Source organism: Camelina sativa, chromosome 15, assembly GCF_000633955.1.
Source record: "Camelina sativa cultivar DH55 chromosome 15, Cs, whole genome shotgun sequence".
In the NCBI taxonomy this organism is placed as follows: domain Eukaryota; kingdom Viridiplantae; phylum Streptophyta; class Magnoliopsida; order Brassicales; family Brassicaceae; genus Camelina; species Camelina sativa.
This window is the reverse complement of record NC_025699.1, coordinates 22,049,963-22,066,473: the sequence shown is the minus strand read 5'-3', so window position 1 is coordinate 22,066,473 and position 16,511 is coordinate 22,049,963. Positions and strand designations below refer to the sequence as shown.

Sequence of the window (16,511 nt, the reverse complement as noted above, 5' to 3'; positions counted from 1 at the left end):
CATCTAAGGGTAAAATGGTCATTAAAAATTAAAAGAGGGCAAAAATAAAAATGGCCAGAAAAGAGGGTATTTTTGAAAAGGGGTATATCAAAAGGGGCATTTTTAACAAATTCTCATAATTCAAAGATAAAAATATAAATTAAATAAAACAATCTAAAAATACTACAATAAATTTTAAAATACAGTATTAGGAAAAGAAAACGCATATATTAATTTTTCTTTTAGGTCAACATATTAATCTTACCTATTCCCAACTGAAAAAGTAAAAAGTATGAGAAAATTTTGGTTTAAAAATAAGAAAATTTTACTTTCCCATTAAAAAATATTTCCCAATTAAACAAAGTTGAAAGCAGTGTTTTTGAATAAATTATTTAAATATGAGACGATCTATGTTTATATAGAAGTGACTAGTATTTACAAAATTTAAAATTAATAATTAACTGTATATTTTCCTTAATCCCTTTTTTTGTAGAATTAATAACTTAAAATTAAAAATAAGTAAATAATATTATAATTTCGAATTTTATAAAATATATATATATATAATCTCCTTATAATTATTTTAAAAAACTTTGTATTTTTTAATAAATTCTATAATTTTTGATAATTATCTTTATTTTTAATAAATTCTGTAATATTGATAATTATCTTTTTACATTATTAATTTTTTTTAAACAAAATATTTTAAATTTTTGTTGTAATCAAATTTCTCCTTTTAAATATTAACTTTTACACTTGTCAAAATCCGAGATTGAAAACTTGACATATGTCAAAATCTTGTTAGTGGCTAACTTTCAAAACCCAACTTTATATAATAAGATATATATATCAATATATGATATTCAAATTGAAACTGTAGTATATTTTTATTATTTTCTTACGAAAATTGTTTGTTGAATTTTCTTGTATCTACTACATAAGTTATAATAGGTAGTGTTCCTCTCTACCAAAAAAAGAAGACTTTCTTACAAATTAGGGTGATTTAGCATAATAACCAATTTTGATTACAAAATAATGAATATAGCACCACAAAGTGTGGGAAATAAAAAGAAACCAACCTGTGATCTTGTAAAATGACAAAACCATAATGTTATAATAATTGTTTTTTTTTGGTTATAAATCAATACATAAGATAGTGACCACTTAAAAACAATAAAAATTATTTATATATATAGATATATTATATATATATATATATATATATATATATATATATATAACAAAGAGGAAACAAATCTATGTGAGGAATGAAGATAAAAATACGCAGAGAAACTGAAACAATATATTTTTTTTGTCAACAATGAAATAATCTGTAATAGTGAATGGTAACCATACATTCTTTTTTGTCAACAAGACTCCTTACCTTATTATGACCACATAGAATATCTTCATAAGGCAAAACTTCTATCCTTCATCAGTATAACTAACCCTCAATGCCATAACTTAGTCAAATCCTCTGTACAAATATTTGTATATGTATCTAATTAGATGTACTATAACTATGAAAGTTTACAGAATACCTATATGACACCTTCATATTCAATTGATCTAAGTGATCTTTGTGCATACCGTGCTGCATTTGCAGTCAAGATAGACATTGCTTAAGAATCAACTTGTTTCTTAGAGATTTTGTCGGGTACAAACTCTGCAACTTCACCTAGAGACTAGTAGAAGTATTTTTCACCTAAAACTTCAACTATGATATCATATTATCACATACGAAACAAGACATGAACGTTAAGTGTGCATCATCTTCCAAACATGCCATTTAAACAACATCGTATGTACTTCTTGTCCTCTACATAATTGGGCTTTCCACAAGCTTTGTTGCTTCTAAAAAGCTTGCATCTTTATCTGCGAAAAGCTGAAAATGATTTTCTGAATAAACTTTATTAATCTCCGATACACTGGAGAAACCAAATCTGAGAAGTAAAGAGAAGAATATCAAATCGTAAATCTAACAAAAGAGAAAACTTTATTAATCAGATAAAAAGTTTGTTACAAAGCTTCACTCAAGCTTACATATACGAATCGAATACGCACTTAGTAAACCAACATTGAACCAGCATCAGGTTAGCCAAAGTTAACCGGTTAAACCATGTATCCAAATACAAATCGAAACCTGAAAAGACAAACATTAAACTAAAATAATTACACAACTACGTGGTTTAGCAACATGGTGTTAGCTACATGAAGCGGCCTTTGTCCATGGACAACTGAGGCATAGTTAAATAAGATCATGATCTTTTAATTTTAGATTACTAATAGAAGGTTTTAATTTAACCCTACACTGATCGATCCATAATTAAATCTTGAGCCCAAATGATTAATCAAGATATATTAACATTTGTTATTAAATTGTTTACAAAGCGTACTATATAATAGTTTTATTATGATTAGAAAATAATTTGAATAAACTATAAAATATTCAAAATAAGAAATATAAGATTTTAGAAATATACAAAACTATCAAAGACAAAAATGAATGACGTTAAGAAAAAGTCATTTCATTTATATATAAAAACATTGCATGAATATTTTAATAACAATGTCATAGTTACGAATGAGATACAATAACAGGAAATATTATGAAAATATTCGCTAATTTAATTTTTATAACCATATATTCGCTAATTTAATTTAAGTTTTAAAACCATATGAATTCATATGCACAAAGTTGACAAATTTTCGCTAATTTAATTTTTATAACCATATACTAGGTTTTGAACCCACGCAACACGTGGGTTTATTTGATATATTTTGGTAAACTTTATATATGATTGATGACAATTATGAAATATTAGCTTAAATAAAATTTTAAATTACAATTGATTGGTGAAAATTTTACTTTTAAAAAATAGAAAAGTCATTTGTGTTAAAAATTCAAATCTGATCAAAAGAATCATGAAAGTAATTGGACGTCCAGGTGAGACAGATCGAACTGGTGACCTAGCATATCCTAAACCGTTTTTTTTACCTTCAGACAAACAAAACATTTTTGATGAATTAATCTTGTTTTCTCATATTTAACTGACCACCACCATCTATGTCTTCGTGATTTATTTTTTACTGTTTTCTTACTCTTCATATTCTTTCTCATCATTTCATCGTCAAATTTTCATGATAAATGTCATCGTTACTTTTACCTCTTTATTATACTCTTCTTCTTCCTCTTCTTCATCAGCTTCCTCACATTCTTCCACTGAATAATCATTTTAAACCTTTTTTTAGACTACCACACAACTTATTAACCCATCAATTTAATATGCGAGGATCTTGCAATGTCAAATTATTATAACCCTTCTTCTTTAAACCTCAAAAATTAACTCAAACAACATCAAATCAAGATCTTGCGATTTCAATCCTTCTTCCTTTGACCCAAAAGATAATTTTACAGAAACAATATCAAATCATCTATAAAGTCATACATTTTTTTGTGTCAAACGTATAAAGTCATACATAAAAACATGTTTTAAATTTTTAAGAGATAAATATTAATAATACTTAAACTTCTTTTTTTTTTTCATAAACTTAAACTTCTTATAGAGTTTAAATATTTATAATATTTTAAACTTTCTATGGAGATGTTTATAATATTTTTAAATTTAAACTTTTTAAAAGCTTTAATAATTATAATATTTTAAACTTTTAAATTTTTAAATTTGGACGCCTAATAAATCAAACTTCCTGCTCATTCAGTTGGAAGTATATTAGTATTATGTATAATGGTTTTCAGCCATTGTCTAAAATTTTCTAGCCGATGTGAGATGTTGTAAATACACTTATTTATAAGTATTCTTAATACAGAAATTTAACATAATTTCAAAAATTTTAAATATTGAGTTATCTGATTTATAAGTATTCATAATTTCAAAAATTGGTCGTTTAATATAGAAAATTCTAGAAATTTTAAAAATGTTAACGAATGACATGTTGAATCCCGACTGAATGTTTTAAATATTTAAAATATTTTAAAACATAAATATTTAAACTTTTTTTAGAAAATCTAGAGTTAAATATTAATAATACTTAAGCTTCTTATAGAGTTTTAATATTTATAATATTTGAACTTTTTAAAAGTTCAAAAATTATAATATTTTAAACTTTTTTTTTTAAATTTGGACGCCTGATAAATCAAGTTTTCTGTTCATTCATAGTTGGAAGTATATTAGTCTTATTTATAATGGTTCTCAGCCATTGTCTAAATAGTTCTATCCAATGTAGGACGTTGTAAATATAATTATTTATAAGTATTTTAATATAGAAATTTAACATAATTTCAAAAATATTAAATATTGAGTTGTCTTATTGCAATTGGTCGTTTAAAAAATATCTTAATATAGAAAATTCTGGAAATTTTTAAAAATATTAATTAGTGACATATTAAATCCCGATAGGTTGTTTAAAATCCTATGTGGACAGCGTTAGAAGCTTATAGCTCATACTTTTATTTAGTATAGACTAGGTTTTGAACCCACGCTACGCGTGGGTTTATTTAATATATTTAGATGAAATTATATATAATTGATGACAATTATCAAATATTAACTTCTGAAAATTTGAAGTGATTATTTAGACAATAATTTTGATAAGAAAACCTTAAGTTAAGAAAATTTGATCAAAAGAATGATGAACCAGTTTTGGTTTCTCATATTCAATTGAACACCACCACTTATGTTTTTGTGTTTTTTTTCATTTACTCTTTATATTCTTTCTCGTCATCTTCATTTTCAATTTTGCATGGTAGTTGTAATTGTTACTTTCACAGTTGCTTCTTCGTTATACTCTTATTTTTTTTTTTTTCTTGTCTCATTTTCTGTTTTCATCTACTGGATAATCATTGAGAACATTTTTGTTTTAAATTACCACATAACTTCCATACATTTCTTCATTATACTTTTATTCTTCTTCGTCCTCGTCTGCTTCCTCATTTTCTATCACTGAATAATCATTCGAAACATTTTTTTTGAAGTACTACACAATTTACTTTTTGTTGGAAATTGTTAGAAATTTTATTATTGTCTAAAATTAAAGAACAGGAAATCAATTGTATATGTAATCTTGGAAATTTTATTATCGTTTAAATATTAAAATGTTTAAATTCTCTAAAATAAAGAACCAAAATAAACCGAATTAAAATTTTAAATTTGGATGCCTAAAATTTTGTAAAAGCTAAAAACTTTTAAAAATTTCAATATTTATAGTATTTAAAGTTTTTAAAAATTTTAAATATTATAATATTTAGAGACTTTTTAAATGTTTTTATTTGCTCAAATAAAACATCATATTAAACAGAATAATTTTTTAGAATTGGACGCTTGATAAATCAAGCTTTCCTGCTTATTCGTTGTTGGAAGTATATTAGTCTTATTTATAATGGTGCTGAACCATTGTCTAAAACATTTCTAGCCGATATGGGACGTTATATATATCTTTTATTAGTATAGATTTAAAATGTTTCCATTTTCTAAAAAAACTTAATAATATAGAAAACTACTATATTTTCAAAAATATTAATATATGAAATGTCTAATTCCTATTGGTTGTTTTAAATACTATATGGACACCTTAACCAAAAATGTTAATTAGTGATATGTCTAATTCTTATTGGTGGTTTTAAATCTTATGTGGACAGCCTTAGAAGCTTATAGCTCATACTTTTTATTAGTATAGATTTATCGAAACTTCGATATTCTTATGGCCACACAAAACGCGAGGTAGTTTTCGAAATTCTATATAAACCATGTTTATCAATCACAACACACAAAGAAAGCTTGGAATACCCATTATATCAAATTATCAACTAAGAAAAATGAAAGTCATTGGCTATTCTCGCATTCTAATAATCTTGGCAGTCCTTGTAGGTGCTCTTGTTGTTCTCTCCAAAGCTCAAGACGGCAACCAAGATTATGTAAACGCTCACAACCAGGCACGGTCCCAGGTAGGCGTAGGCCCCATGCAGTGGGACGAGGAGGTTGCAGCCTACGCTCGGAGATACGCAGAGCAACTAAAAGGCGACTGCAAACTCGTACACTCCAATGGGCGTTACGGGGAGAACTTGGCCAAGAGTAGCGGTGACATGTCTGGCGTCGCTGCCGTGAACTTGTGGGTTAATGAGAAGGCTAACTACAACTACGATTCAAACACGTGCAATGGAGTTTGCGGTCACTACACTCAGGTTGTTTGGAGAAATTCAGTGAGAGTCGGATGTGCTAAAGTGAGGTGTAATAATGGTGGAACCATCATCAGTTGCAACTATGATCCTCCAGGGAACTATCCGAACCAGAAGCCTTACTAATGTGTAACCATGCCGCACACACATATAAAACACGTACGAACCATATTTATATATCTATATATATTACAATAAGGAGCTCTGTTACTGTTTCTTGTCTCAATATTTATTAAATAATACAAATATGGAGCTCATGTCTCTTGGGTCATGTCAAATTATATTATATTATTGATATAAAAAAGTTTCCCAATATCATTTTGAAAAGTATATCGTATATATGAGCATTTCACTGAAAAATAGCTATGGTAATATTTAAATCTTATATTAATTCCGATCCATCAATGATTCAAAACTGAAAAAAGTTGCTCACTAAGAAAAATTAACAGAAAAAAACTCTATTGTATTATGTTCGTTGAACATTTGAACTTTGAGCAATCCATCTTAAAAGTTTGGCAATCGATCATAAATGTTTAATTTGACATCTTGCACCTATCAATAATATTATTTTCTTTTCAAAAAAAAAAAAAAAAATCCATCGTTAACCCGAGGTCAGTTATAAGCCTTTCGGATGGCTAGAAGCCTAGAATTATACAGTCTCGTTTAAATTGAAATGAAGGGAATAACAAGAAAATAAAAGTTAATAGAACGTGAAGTGACCTTAGTGCAGTGGCAGGAGATAAGTTTATTTGTAGAAGACGCCATTACACCCCGGATCGAGTTCCGGTTCCTACAAATATAGGAATTTGGCTAATGGGCCGGCCAGTTGTGGTCCAATGGTTGACAAAAAAAAAAAAAAAAGTTAATAGAACCAATAACATTTAAGATAGGGGGTATTATTGAAGATTGTATTTTAATTGAGTTAAGTGTATTTTAAAATCACACATTATTCAATTATGTATTTGGAGAAGTACATTAAAATCTATCGTTACTGGATTAAACATTTGTCGATGTATTCTAAAATACAATTTTAAAAAAAATTCAATATCCATTTGATTTTGTTTTATTTTGGAATTTAATGTATTATTCTTAAAACATTAACGAACACAATCCTATCATTGTCTCAAGTATTTCTTGAAAGATCAAAAGACGGATCGAAAATATGGTCAACAGGAGTTCCTCATAGCTTTCTCATCGATAAGACCCGGTGATTTCGTTATCTTCGTCATCACTGGATCGCTCATCTTTGTTCCTTCGGTTGAAAAAATGAATGGATATTGTGAAGCCAAACATCTGCATCAGAGGATTTTGCAGTAGTGATCGATTCTTCTTCATAGTTCATATGCATTACATATACATTAAATACAACCGCGAAACAAAGGGTAATAAAACTTTCTTCTTCCCCTGAACCTTATATATTTTTCCTTTTCTCCGTATAATTAAGTTTTTAGTCTGCTTCGTTTCTTTTTTTTTGTTGGTCAACCAATTGGATCTTTTACGAACACTAAAGCAAATTGTTTGCTAATGAACTTTAGTAAAGGTTTAGCTTTCGAGAAATGTGTTTGATGCTTTTGGAAACCTTAAAAGTCTTTCCTACGTTGAGTGGATGATAAAATAAAAATACCCCTTTGTAAGTCTAGTATATGCAAATTTTGCATTGACGAGGGTTGCGTTTGTTAGGGTTATAGACTGAAACTGTATGTTGCATTGTCTTTTTAATAGTATTAAGCAAATTCCTTATGTTTCCCTGTTTGGGTATTCAAGCTTTGACTGAAAAAAAAAATTGGGTTTTGTGGTCTTAAATTGGTACTATAAGCCAATCGCAGAAGGATACAGAGAAAAAGCACCGGATGGTGCGTTTGGTGCCTACACACGCCTTGTCCAATTGAATAACTAGTGGTGTATAATTTTCACATAGTGCTATGTTTTTACCGGATATGGATCACCTTTTTTCTTGTCAAACACTTTCATTAAATGGGTTTAGGGTACAAAGTTAAGAGATAGTAAGGCCTCTTTAGCTAGCAGATCAGCTTTAAAGTTTTCTTCTCTTTTAACAAACTTAAAATTACACAAGGGAAAACGAAACGATAGATGTAGGATGTCGAAGAGAATCCCATGACGCTCCTTTGATGGAAGCTCGCCAATGATTGCTTTGATCAACTGTTGTGAATCTGAAGCAAAGATAACATTTTGGTAACCAAGATCGAGGGCTTGGTTGATGGCGGCCCTCAGCGCTAATGCTTCGGCTACCAAAGGAGAACTGACATTAACCGCCGTGGATTGAATGGTTTATCTGGGGATGAGAGATGCGCACTGAAGATCCATCCTAGTCCCGCATGCTTTGTGTCCTCTCGCCAAGCAGCATCTGAGAAGCACTGGATTACATCGGGATCTCGATCCTGGTTCAGGCTAGCTCGAGGTAATGATACCGTCTTTTTCTTGATAGGTTGGTTCTCGATCCACTCCTTTGCATGATTTATAGCTTGATTAAGAATCTCCTCGCTCTTCATCTCTTTTTGCTCGAAGATTTTCTTATTACGGTTTGTCCATAGTGTCCATATGATCCAGGGAAAGAGGGGGCCTTGGGAGATTCCCACCGGTGGGAGGCAGATTGACTTATTTAGCATGATAATTCCTGCTTGGAATGATGCTATCTGCAAAGGGGCTACAGGGGATTTCAGAGGGGTCAAATCCCATACCTTTACAGCCACGGGGCAGTGAAAGAAGAGGTGCAATTCAGATTCCTCCTCCCCGCAATGAGGACACTTTGCCTCCGGGTTGATACCTCTCGCTTGTAAGTTTTTCCCTGTTGGTATTGCACTTCGCAAGGCTTTCCAGATAAAGAACTTTATTTTTGGGGCACAATGTATATTCCATAGGCCTGTGATCCAATTAAAGTTTTGTAGGGCGGGTGGTTGAGCAGGGTGGATGTACTCTGTTCGAACTGCTGAATGGTAGCCTGTTTTGGCACTATATAGTCCATCCTTGGTGGGTAGCCAGACCCATTTATCCTTTGCTCCGAGTTTACTTGGTTTAAGGCTAGGATCTCCTGTTCATATTGAGGTAAGACTTCACAGATCATCCTTTTATTCCACTCTTTGGTCGTAGGGCAGATAAGATCACTAACTTTCAAATGCTGCATTTCTCTTGTCGGTGGTCCCATTGGGGTGAGAGGGGTAGAGAGTGATAGCCACGGGGCCAACCATACGCTTGTGTCAGTCCCGGATCCAATGGCTACCCTCAGATTTGACTTTAGCAGGTCTCTTCCAATGCAAATTTCACGCCATCCGTGGGATGCAGATGACGAGACTTTGCACTCCAGGAAAGATTGATCAGAGCAGTACTTTCCCATCATAACCCGTGCCAGCAGACATGAGGGATTCGATAAGATTCGCCAGCTTACTTTGGCAAGGAGGGCATCGTTGAACCCGGTAATGTCTTTGAATCCCAGGCCTCCATCCTTTTTTGTTTTAGCCATTTTTGACCATGCAATCCACGACATACTTCATTTCTCTTCAGAAAATCCCACCAAAATCGAGTTAATGTGGTTTGTATTCTTTTGCAGAGGGACTTGGGGAACTTAAAACAGGACATTGTATATGTTGGCATAGAGGCTAAGACCGACTTGAGTATGATGGCTTTCCCAGCTGTAGATAGATAACCTGGTGGAGAAGCTACGAGCTCTCTGGTTTATTCGATCTATGATTTGGTTGAACATGTCCCGTTTCTTTCTTCCAAACATCTCCGGTAGACCGAGGTATTTCCCGAGCCCTCCAACTCTTTGTATTCCCAGTATTTGTTGAGCCCGCTGTTTTATATGCTCCTCCGTTTTGGTTGAGAAAGTGATGGCCGATTTCGCCTTGTTTATCATTTAACCTGATGCCTTTTCATACTTTTGTAGGATCTTCACTAGGGTGAGGCAGCTTTGAGCATCTGACCTACAAAAGAACATTGTGTCATCTGCAAAAAGGAGGTGGTTGAGTCGGGGGCTTCGTTGTGACACTCTGAGTCCAAGGAGGCTGCCATTTTCTTGAGCTTTAGAGCACAGGCCTGAGAGAACTTCACTGCACAGGATGAATATATAGGGGGAGAGGGGGTCTCCCTGCCTGCCTGATTCCTCTTTGAGGTAAGACTGATCCTTGAGCTGATCCATTCAGTAGAAAAGCATAGGATACTGTAGAAATGCATTGCATTATCCACTGCACCCAGGTCTAATGAAACCCCATTTTTTCAAGGACTCCTTTGATAAAGTCCCATTCTAGACGGTCATACGCCTTACTCATATCAGTTTTAACGGCCATATAGCATCTCTTTGTAGCTCCTGATGTTTTGAGATAATACAGGGCTTCATGAGTGATGAGGACGTTATCGGTAATAGCTCTTTTGGGGACAAAGGCGGATTGGGTTTCTGATATGATGTCTTGTAGCACCAGTTGTAGTCTCCTGCTCATCTTCTTATAATAATGCTAACAGATAAGTAAATAAAAATATTAAAAAATTTCACCCTATCTAGATGCTTCCACACATCATTCCTCCAGTAAACCTCTGGCCAAACATGCTTCCTTGTATGAGTCGTAGAGCACACCATTGTAGGTCCTCAAATCTTCATCATTCCTTGGTCCCTTCAAATACCTGAAAAGGAGTTTCAAACAAACATTACCATGAAAGTTGCTTGAAATATCTGTTGTCCTTCGTTTCTCGAGTGTTAATTGCTTTCTTTCAAAAAGTTTCAGCTTCTGATTCCATGAAAAAAACTGAGGGATTTCTTCAAAAGTAAGATCTCTAGCCTCCGAACACGTAACATTCAGATCAAACCAAGCCCGAATAAGTGGATCTTGATTGTTTTTCATATTATTTCTTCTCTTAGAGAGGTAGAGGTTTACCTTTTTTTTTTTTGCTTATGTGTTTGATTGTTAGAACCTTACATAGAATTTTATACTATTTAGCTTTTTAGGGTTTTATTCCAAATTTGTTTAAAATTAAGCAGGATATACCGCGATTTCAATCGGAATAAAATATTCTACAACGATTTTAGTAAACAGATTTGGTGAGAACGTAATAATAGGAAAACAAAAAAAGAAGGAAAATATTTTGTTGATTTTTCTGGTAAAGGACAATATTTTGACGAAATTATTTCCATCTGAGTATTAAGATAATTAATATTGGTTTATAATGAAATTTTCTTCTGGGTTAAATACTCTAATCTTTTTTAAAAAACATCCATATCTCTTAACGATTCATGAAAACCTAGACCAATGTTTTTAAAAAATAAAGACTTCGCTTTCAAAACTCATACATAGCTTTGTTTTAATTAGATTCTGAAATCTGTTAACCGATGTTGGATACCCAAACTATTTCTATAGATTCTGAAATATTTCCTTGAAAACGACATTCATTGTCTGCTTCTGTGGCTCCCCTTCTTTATCCACGATAAGCACTTTCAAACCCTTCTTTGATGTCACCCTTGACAAAGCTACGTATAGCTGTCCATGAGAAAACACAGGTCGAGGAAGAAACAAACCCACTTCTTCTAGTGATTGTCCTTGACTCTTGTTAATTGTCATTGCAAAAGCCACTGCTAATGGAAACTGTCTTCTCCTCATCCTAAAAGGCAGCTTAGTATCTGATGGTTTAATTAAGATCTTAGGAATCAAAACTTTGTCTCCAACTCTGTCCCCCGTAATAACGCAAGCTTCTAAAACATTATTCCCCATCTGTGTAATCTGCAATCTTGTACCGTTGCATAAACCACCTTTAGGATCAATATTCCGTAGCAACATGACAGGAGCACCAATTTTAAGACGTAAACTGTGATTTGGCAATCCAGATAGTCTTATACTATTCAAAAAATCAGAACTGAATACTGGGTTGTTTAGTGATTCGCTATCCTGAGGATCAATACTATCAGCACTTAAGTACACCATTTCTTCTCTTGTATATAATAAATTTAGAACATATTTATTATTTCATGAGCAAGCTGCTGCAAAAAAAAAATATAGTTGAGTATTTACTAACCTTGAAGCTTTTCAAGCAATCGTTCATTTATAGTGTGAACATCTTTGTTTGTTGGACATAAGATGGCTCTGGTCTGAAAAAATTTAGGATCCTTTTCGTTGTGCAACATTTCCAAATTTCCATACACGGCTCTGCTTATAGCATCGATCGGATCACCAACATTCTTGATTAGGAATTCATCTGGAATATCAATTAGAGCTTCCCCATCGTTAGGCTCATTTATTTTCCCATCCCCAACTACTAATATCCAATCAGAAAACTCCTTAATACTTTCTGCTTCACTATCAGACACTCCATTTGACATAAGCTGCATGTTCTTTGTCAAAGTTAGAACCTTACAATGTTCCCACAGATATGATGAATTTAAAGAGGCTAGAACAATTTGAGCCCTACCAGCACCGTTGATAACTGGGAGAACTTGTCTGAAATCACCTCCAAACACAACAACCTTTCCACCAAAGGGCTTAGTATCACCATTTCTCATAATATCTGACAAACTTCTATCCAAATTCTCAAAACAATATCTGCTCATCATTGGTGCTTCATCCCATATGATCAAAGATGTTTCTTTCAACATGTTAGCAAGATCTGAAGTAGGATTGATATTACACATTGAAAAATCATCAGGGTTTATTGGGATACAAAACCTTGAATGTGCAGTCCTTCCACCCTCCAACAACAAAGACGCAATACCGCTTGATGCGACATTTATTGCTATCAATCCTCTATATCTCACAGCAGCAGACAAAGTTTTCCACATAAAAGTCTTTCCAGTCCCTCCAAAGCCGTATACAAAAAACACTCCGCCATTGTCTTTCAAAACAGCACACATGATCTCTTCATATATAGCTCGTTGTTCTGATGTCATCTTACTTATCCATTCATCATGTTTCTCTTTCAAATAATCACGATTGTAGTTCTTTTCTTCTGTAATGAGACGGTTGGAATGATCAACACCCATATCAGTTGGCTTAGGCATATCGTCGAATGCTTGTAGAGTTCCACCATTGCTTAACATCAACTCTTCTATCTCATAGAGAGTATAATTCTTCTTCTCATCCTCTGTTAAATTCAATGCTGCAGATGATATTACATGTTAGTGATATAATAGTTGGCACAATCTAATTCTTCCTAGACAGACCTATAATAACTTTAAAACTCTTATTTAAAAAAAAAAAACAGATTCTCAAACCTGGATTATTGTATTGTTCTCTTTTCATGTTCTCGATGTCTTCTGATAATACTTGCCAAGTTGTTTCCCACACATGCTCAGGTCTTGATAAACAACCATCTAAAAGCATCATTGTAAATAAATTACGCAGCTGCGGTCCAAAAAACCATGCACTTGCTTCTAAAATACTGTCTATATAAGCCTGGTCGTCTTCCAAAATACTACGTGCCCAACATGCTTTTTTATATGTATCATAGACAACACCTCTGTATGTTCTAATATCTTCATCACTTTTAGGACCAGTCACTATACCAAGAAGTATTCTCATGTAATATTCAGCTTCCATCTTCTGTGGTACATAATTGATTCTTCCTATAGAGAAACCTCTCTCCCTAAGCTTCCATTGCTTTATTTTACCATCCCAAGTAAAATATTTTGGTATTTCAGCATAAGTGAACTGTCTAGCAAACTCGTTAACCTGATTCAGTTTAAGGTAGGCCATGAACATAGAATCCACATTAGCTCTTCTTTCCAAAACATCTTCAATGTTCTCTTTTCTTTTGTAATAAACTGGTTGCTTTCCTGGAGGATGGAATGGAAGTTTCATCACTGGTATGCTTCTATACTGTATTGGAAATTTGAAAAGCCTCTAAGCTGCTTCCGAAGCTGAAACATATCTTTAAAAAGCCAAAAATGTGAATATCAATTTTTCTACACAAACGCTCAATAATCAGTATATAGTTTTTAATTTTTAAAATAATGGGGAAAGCAAATACCTGCAATCAAACCAATGTTTTACTTCATCTTTCTTCTTTTCTTCGAGATTTATAGAAGATGAAGTATGTCCAGTCCCTGCTTCCTTTGTGATGTTAGAACCATTACCCTCGCCATTATCAACTGAAGTAGTTTTTTTTTTAGGTTCTATCACAAATGCTACACGATCTTGTCCCTTGTTAATATACTTAAATAAGTACTTGATGGAACCAGATTGGTTGCACCACTCAACATTGATGTGAGCCCGATAGCGCAATGATAGGAGACGATTATAAGGAACAACATATCTGTTATCACACTTTATATCATTCTTCTCTACATAAGCCATAGATACTCTTCTCCTATAAACTGGATATCCATCTTTGCCAACACTTGTATCTTCAACATGGACCTTAGGGTAAAATTTAGAACACTTTCCATCAACCATACATGGTGAATTTGGTTTAGCAGCACCACACGGTCCGTGGATCATGCAATCCTTGACAACATCGTATAGTTCAGGATCTTGAAGCTTATCTGGAATCTCAGCAGATATGATCTTGTTAATATCATCGCCTGTTGGTAATTTACAACTTTGATCCATGAATAGAAGGATATGAGCATGGGGTAGTCCTCTTTTCTGAAATTCAATGGTGTACATTGCTGCATTAGTAGCAAACAGATTGTTAGTAAAATCTTAGACCAGAATTTAATTTAGGAAGCTCAACAAAATACTTACCCGCTGTAGTCTTCCCTAGTATATGTTCTTCTGTTAAATCTCTCATAAGAGACTCAAGTTTTATCTTGAACATCCGACACATAATGTCTGGTCTATCATCTGAATTCAATTTGCTCTTCTTCAAGTACCTTGTTATTTCTGGCCACTTGGGATTACATGTAAAAGTAATGAATAAGTCGGGAAACCCATACTGTTTACATGTAGTCATGGCATCATAATAACTCTGCAACATATAGCGAGGTCCACCAGTAAAAGAGGCAGGGATTCGAACTTGCTTCCCCTGCTCTTCCATGTTATTGTTTCCACCTTCGGCTGCTGCTTCAAGAGATGCGTAATTATCACATCTTAGATTCGACTGGTTAAATTTAATATACTTCAACCTGTTTGATTCCAAACTGGTGTATGCATCTACCAAAAACTGTTGGAATAGACGCTTAGACCTTAACAGAGTTTGGGATTCATTCTCTCTTTCTTGGATCCTGAAAGCAAACCACTGTCTAAGACTAATAAACTTTTTTTCTGTATCTGTTTTGTCACCTCTAAAGCCCTTCTCTATTCCAATTCTGAAACCATCTTCACCATAGGGAAAAATTAGAGGATATGCTCGTATATTTTCTCTAAAATGCCTACTTAGAGTATCGTCCTTACTAAGCGATTCTCTAATGAGCTCTGGTGCCTCTCTGATGAATGGTAATTTGACTGTTCCTTGTAAACAACAGAGAGAGAATTTAGGTTTTCTTGATCTTCTTTGTTTGTTTACTCTCTCATCATACCACATCATAGCTCCACAGTAAGCACACTTGTATGTTGGATCTCCATGATCTAAATATTCAGTTCCTACATCACGAATCAGAAATTATCGATTAGATTATAACAAAACTTTAAAAAACAGCGGGTCCTGTTGTTATTATTTCTCAAATATTACCTTCTGGTCTGTTCTGAGATATATTGTCACCTTTTGAATTCAATTTTCTGGATCCACCTAAAGACAATGATTTAACATTGAAACCTTTACGTCGTCTCTTATATCTCTCGCTAATTTTCTGGACCATCAGCCGAATTTCTGATTCAACGAAGACGTCACTACTGGCCACTGAATTATCGGAGTCACTGTCTTCTTGACTACTAACATCAAAGTTCTGTTCATTATCTGTCAGATCATAACCGCTTATTAAGTATCGAAGTCAACATTGTAATAGATTCATTTTTAAAATTGCTTTTCAAATAATCAGATTCATTTAATTTTTATATTACCTTCACTTGAAGAAGCATAAGTAGTTTCCTCAAGAATATCCTCCAAATTGGGAGCCTTTTTTTTTGTTTTTTCTCACTTTATGGTTAGAACCATCTTGTACATGTATATCTATTGGTATATATTACAAAGTCAATATTACTCAAGTGACTGTTGCTATGAAGATAAAAACAAACTCATACATTTTATCATATATCGCAGGCTTTTAGTATTACCTTTTGGAGGATTGTCTTCACTCTGTCTTCTCACAAAGTGAGGTTGGTTTGTAATGTCTTGTAAAACCCGATTTACTACTCTTTTATTCTTGCTTTTACCACCTTGTACTTGCATATCTATCAGTATATATTGTTAGTGATAATTGTGTTCGGTCATATGCTACATGTTCAAGATATACTTAGATATGTGTATG

At 32.9% G+C, this 16,511-nt stretch overlaps 3 protein-coding genes across 3 annotated transcripts in view; 1 reads left to right on the top strand and 2 right to left on the bottom strand.

Annotated features, from left to right (window-relative positions):
• On the top strand, window positions 5,780-6,429 carry LOC104747321 (pathogenesis-related protein 1). Its single transcript, XM_010468942.2, has one exon. The coding sequence runs from the start codon at window positions 5,813-5,815 to the stop codon at window positions 6,296-6,298; it is 486 nt and encodes a 161-aa protein (XP_010467244.1). The 5' UTR covers window positions 5,780-5,812; the 3' UTR covers window positions 6,299-6,429.
• Window positions 11,530-12,096, bottom strand: LOC109129145 (ATP-dependent DNA helicase PIF1-like). The gene has a single exon (XM_019236789.1). It carries the CDS (start codon window positions 12,094-12,096, stop codon window positions 11,530-11,532), a length of 567 nt encoding a protein of 188 aa, XP_019092334.1.
• The window catches only part of LOC104748676, a 7,702-nt gene continuing 3,373 nt past the window's right edge, over window positions 12,183-16,511 (bottom strand). The window contains exons 7-13 of the mRNA XM_010470281.2: window positions 16,105-16,159; window positions 15,776-16,000; window positions 15,624-15,687; window positions 14,851-15,329; window positions 14,158-14,774; window positions 13,380-13,983; window positions 12,183-13,264 (exon numbers count right to left, since the gene is read on the bottom strand). Coding sequence (XP_010468583.2) covers window positions 12,183-13,264; window positions 13,380-13,983; window positions 14,158-14,774; window positions 14,851-15,329; window positions 15,624-15,687; window positions 15,776-16,000; window positions 16,105-16,159 — 3,126 coding nt within the window. The remainder of the gene's footprint in view (window positions 13,265-13,379; window positions 13,984-14,157; window positions 14,775-14,850; window positions 15,330-15,623; window positions 15,688-15,775; window positions 16,001-16,104; window positions 16,160-16,511) is intronic.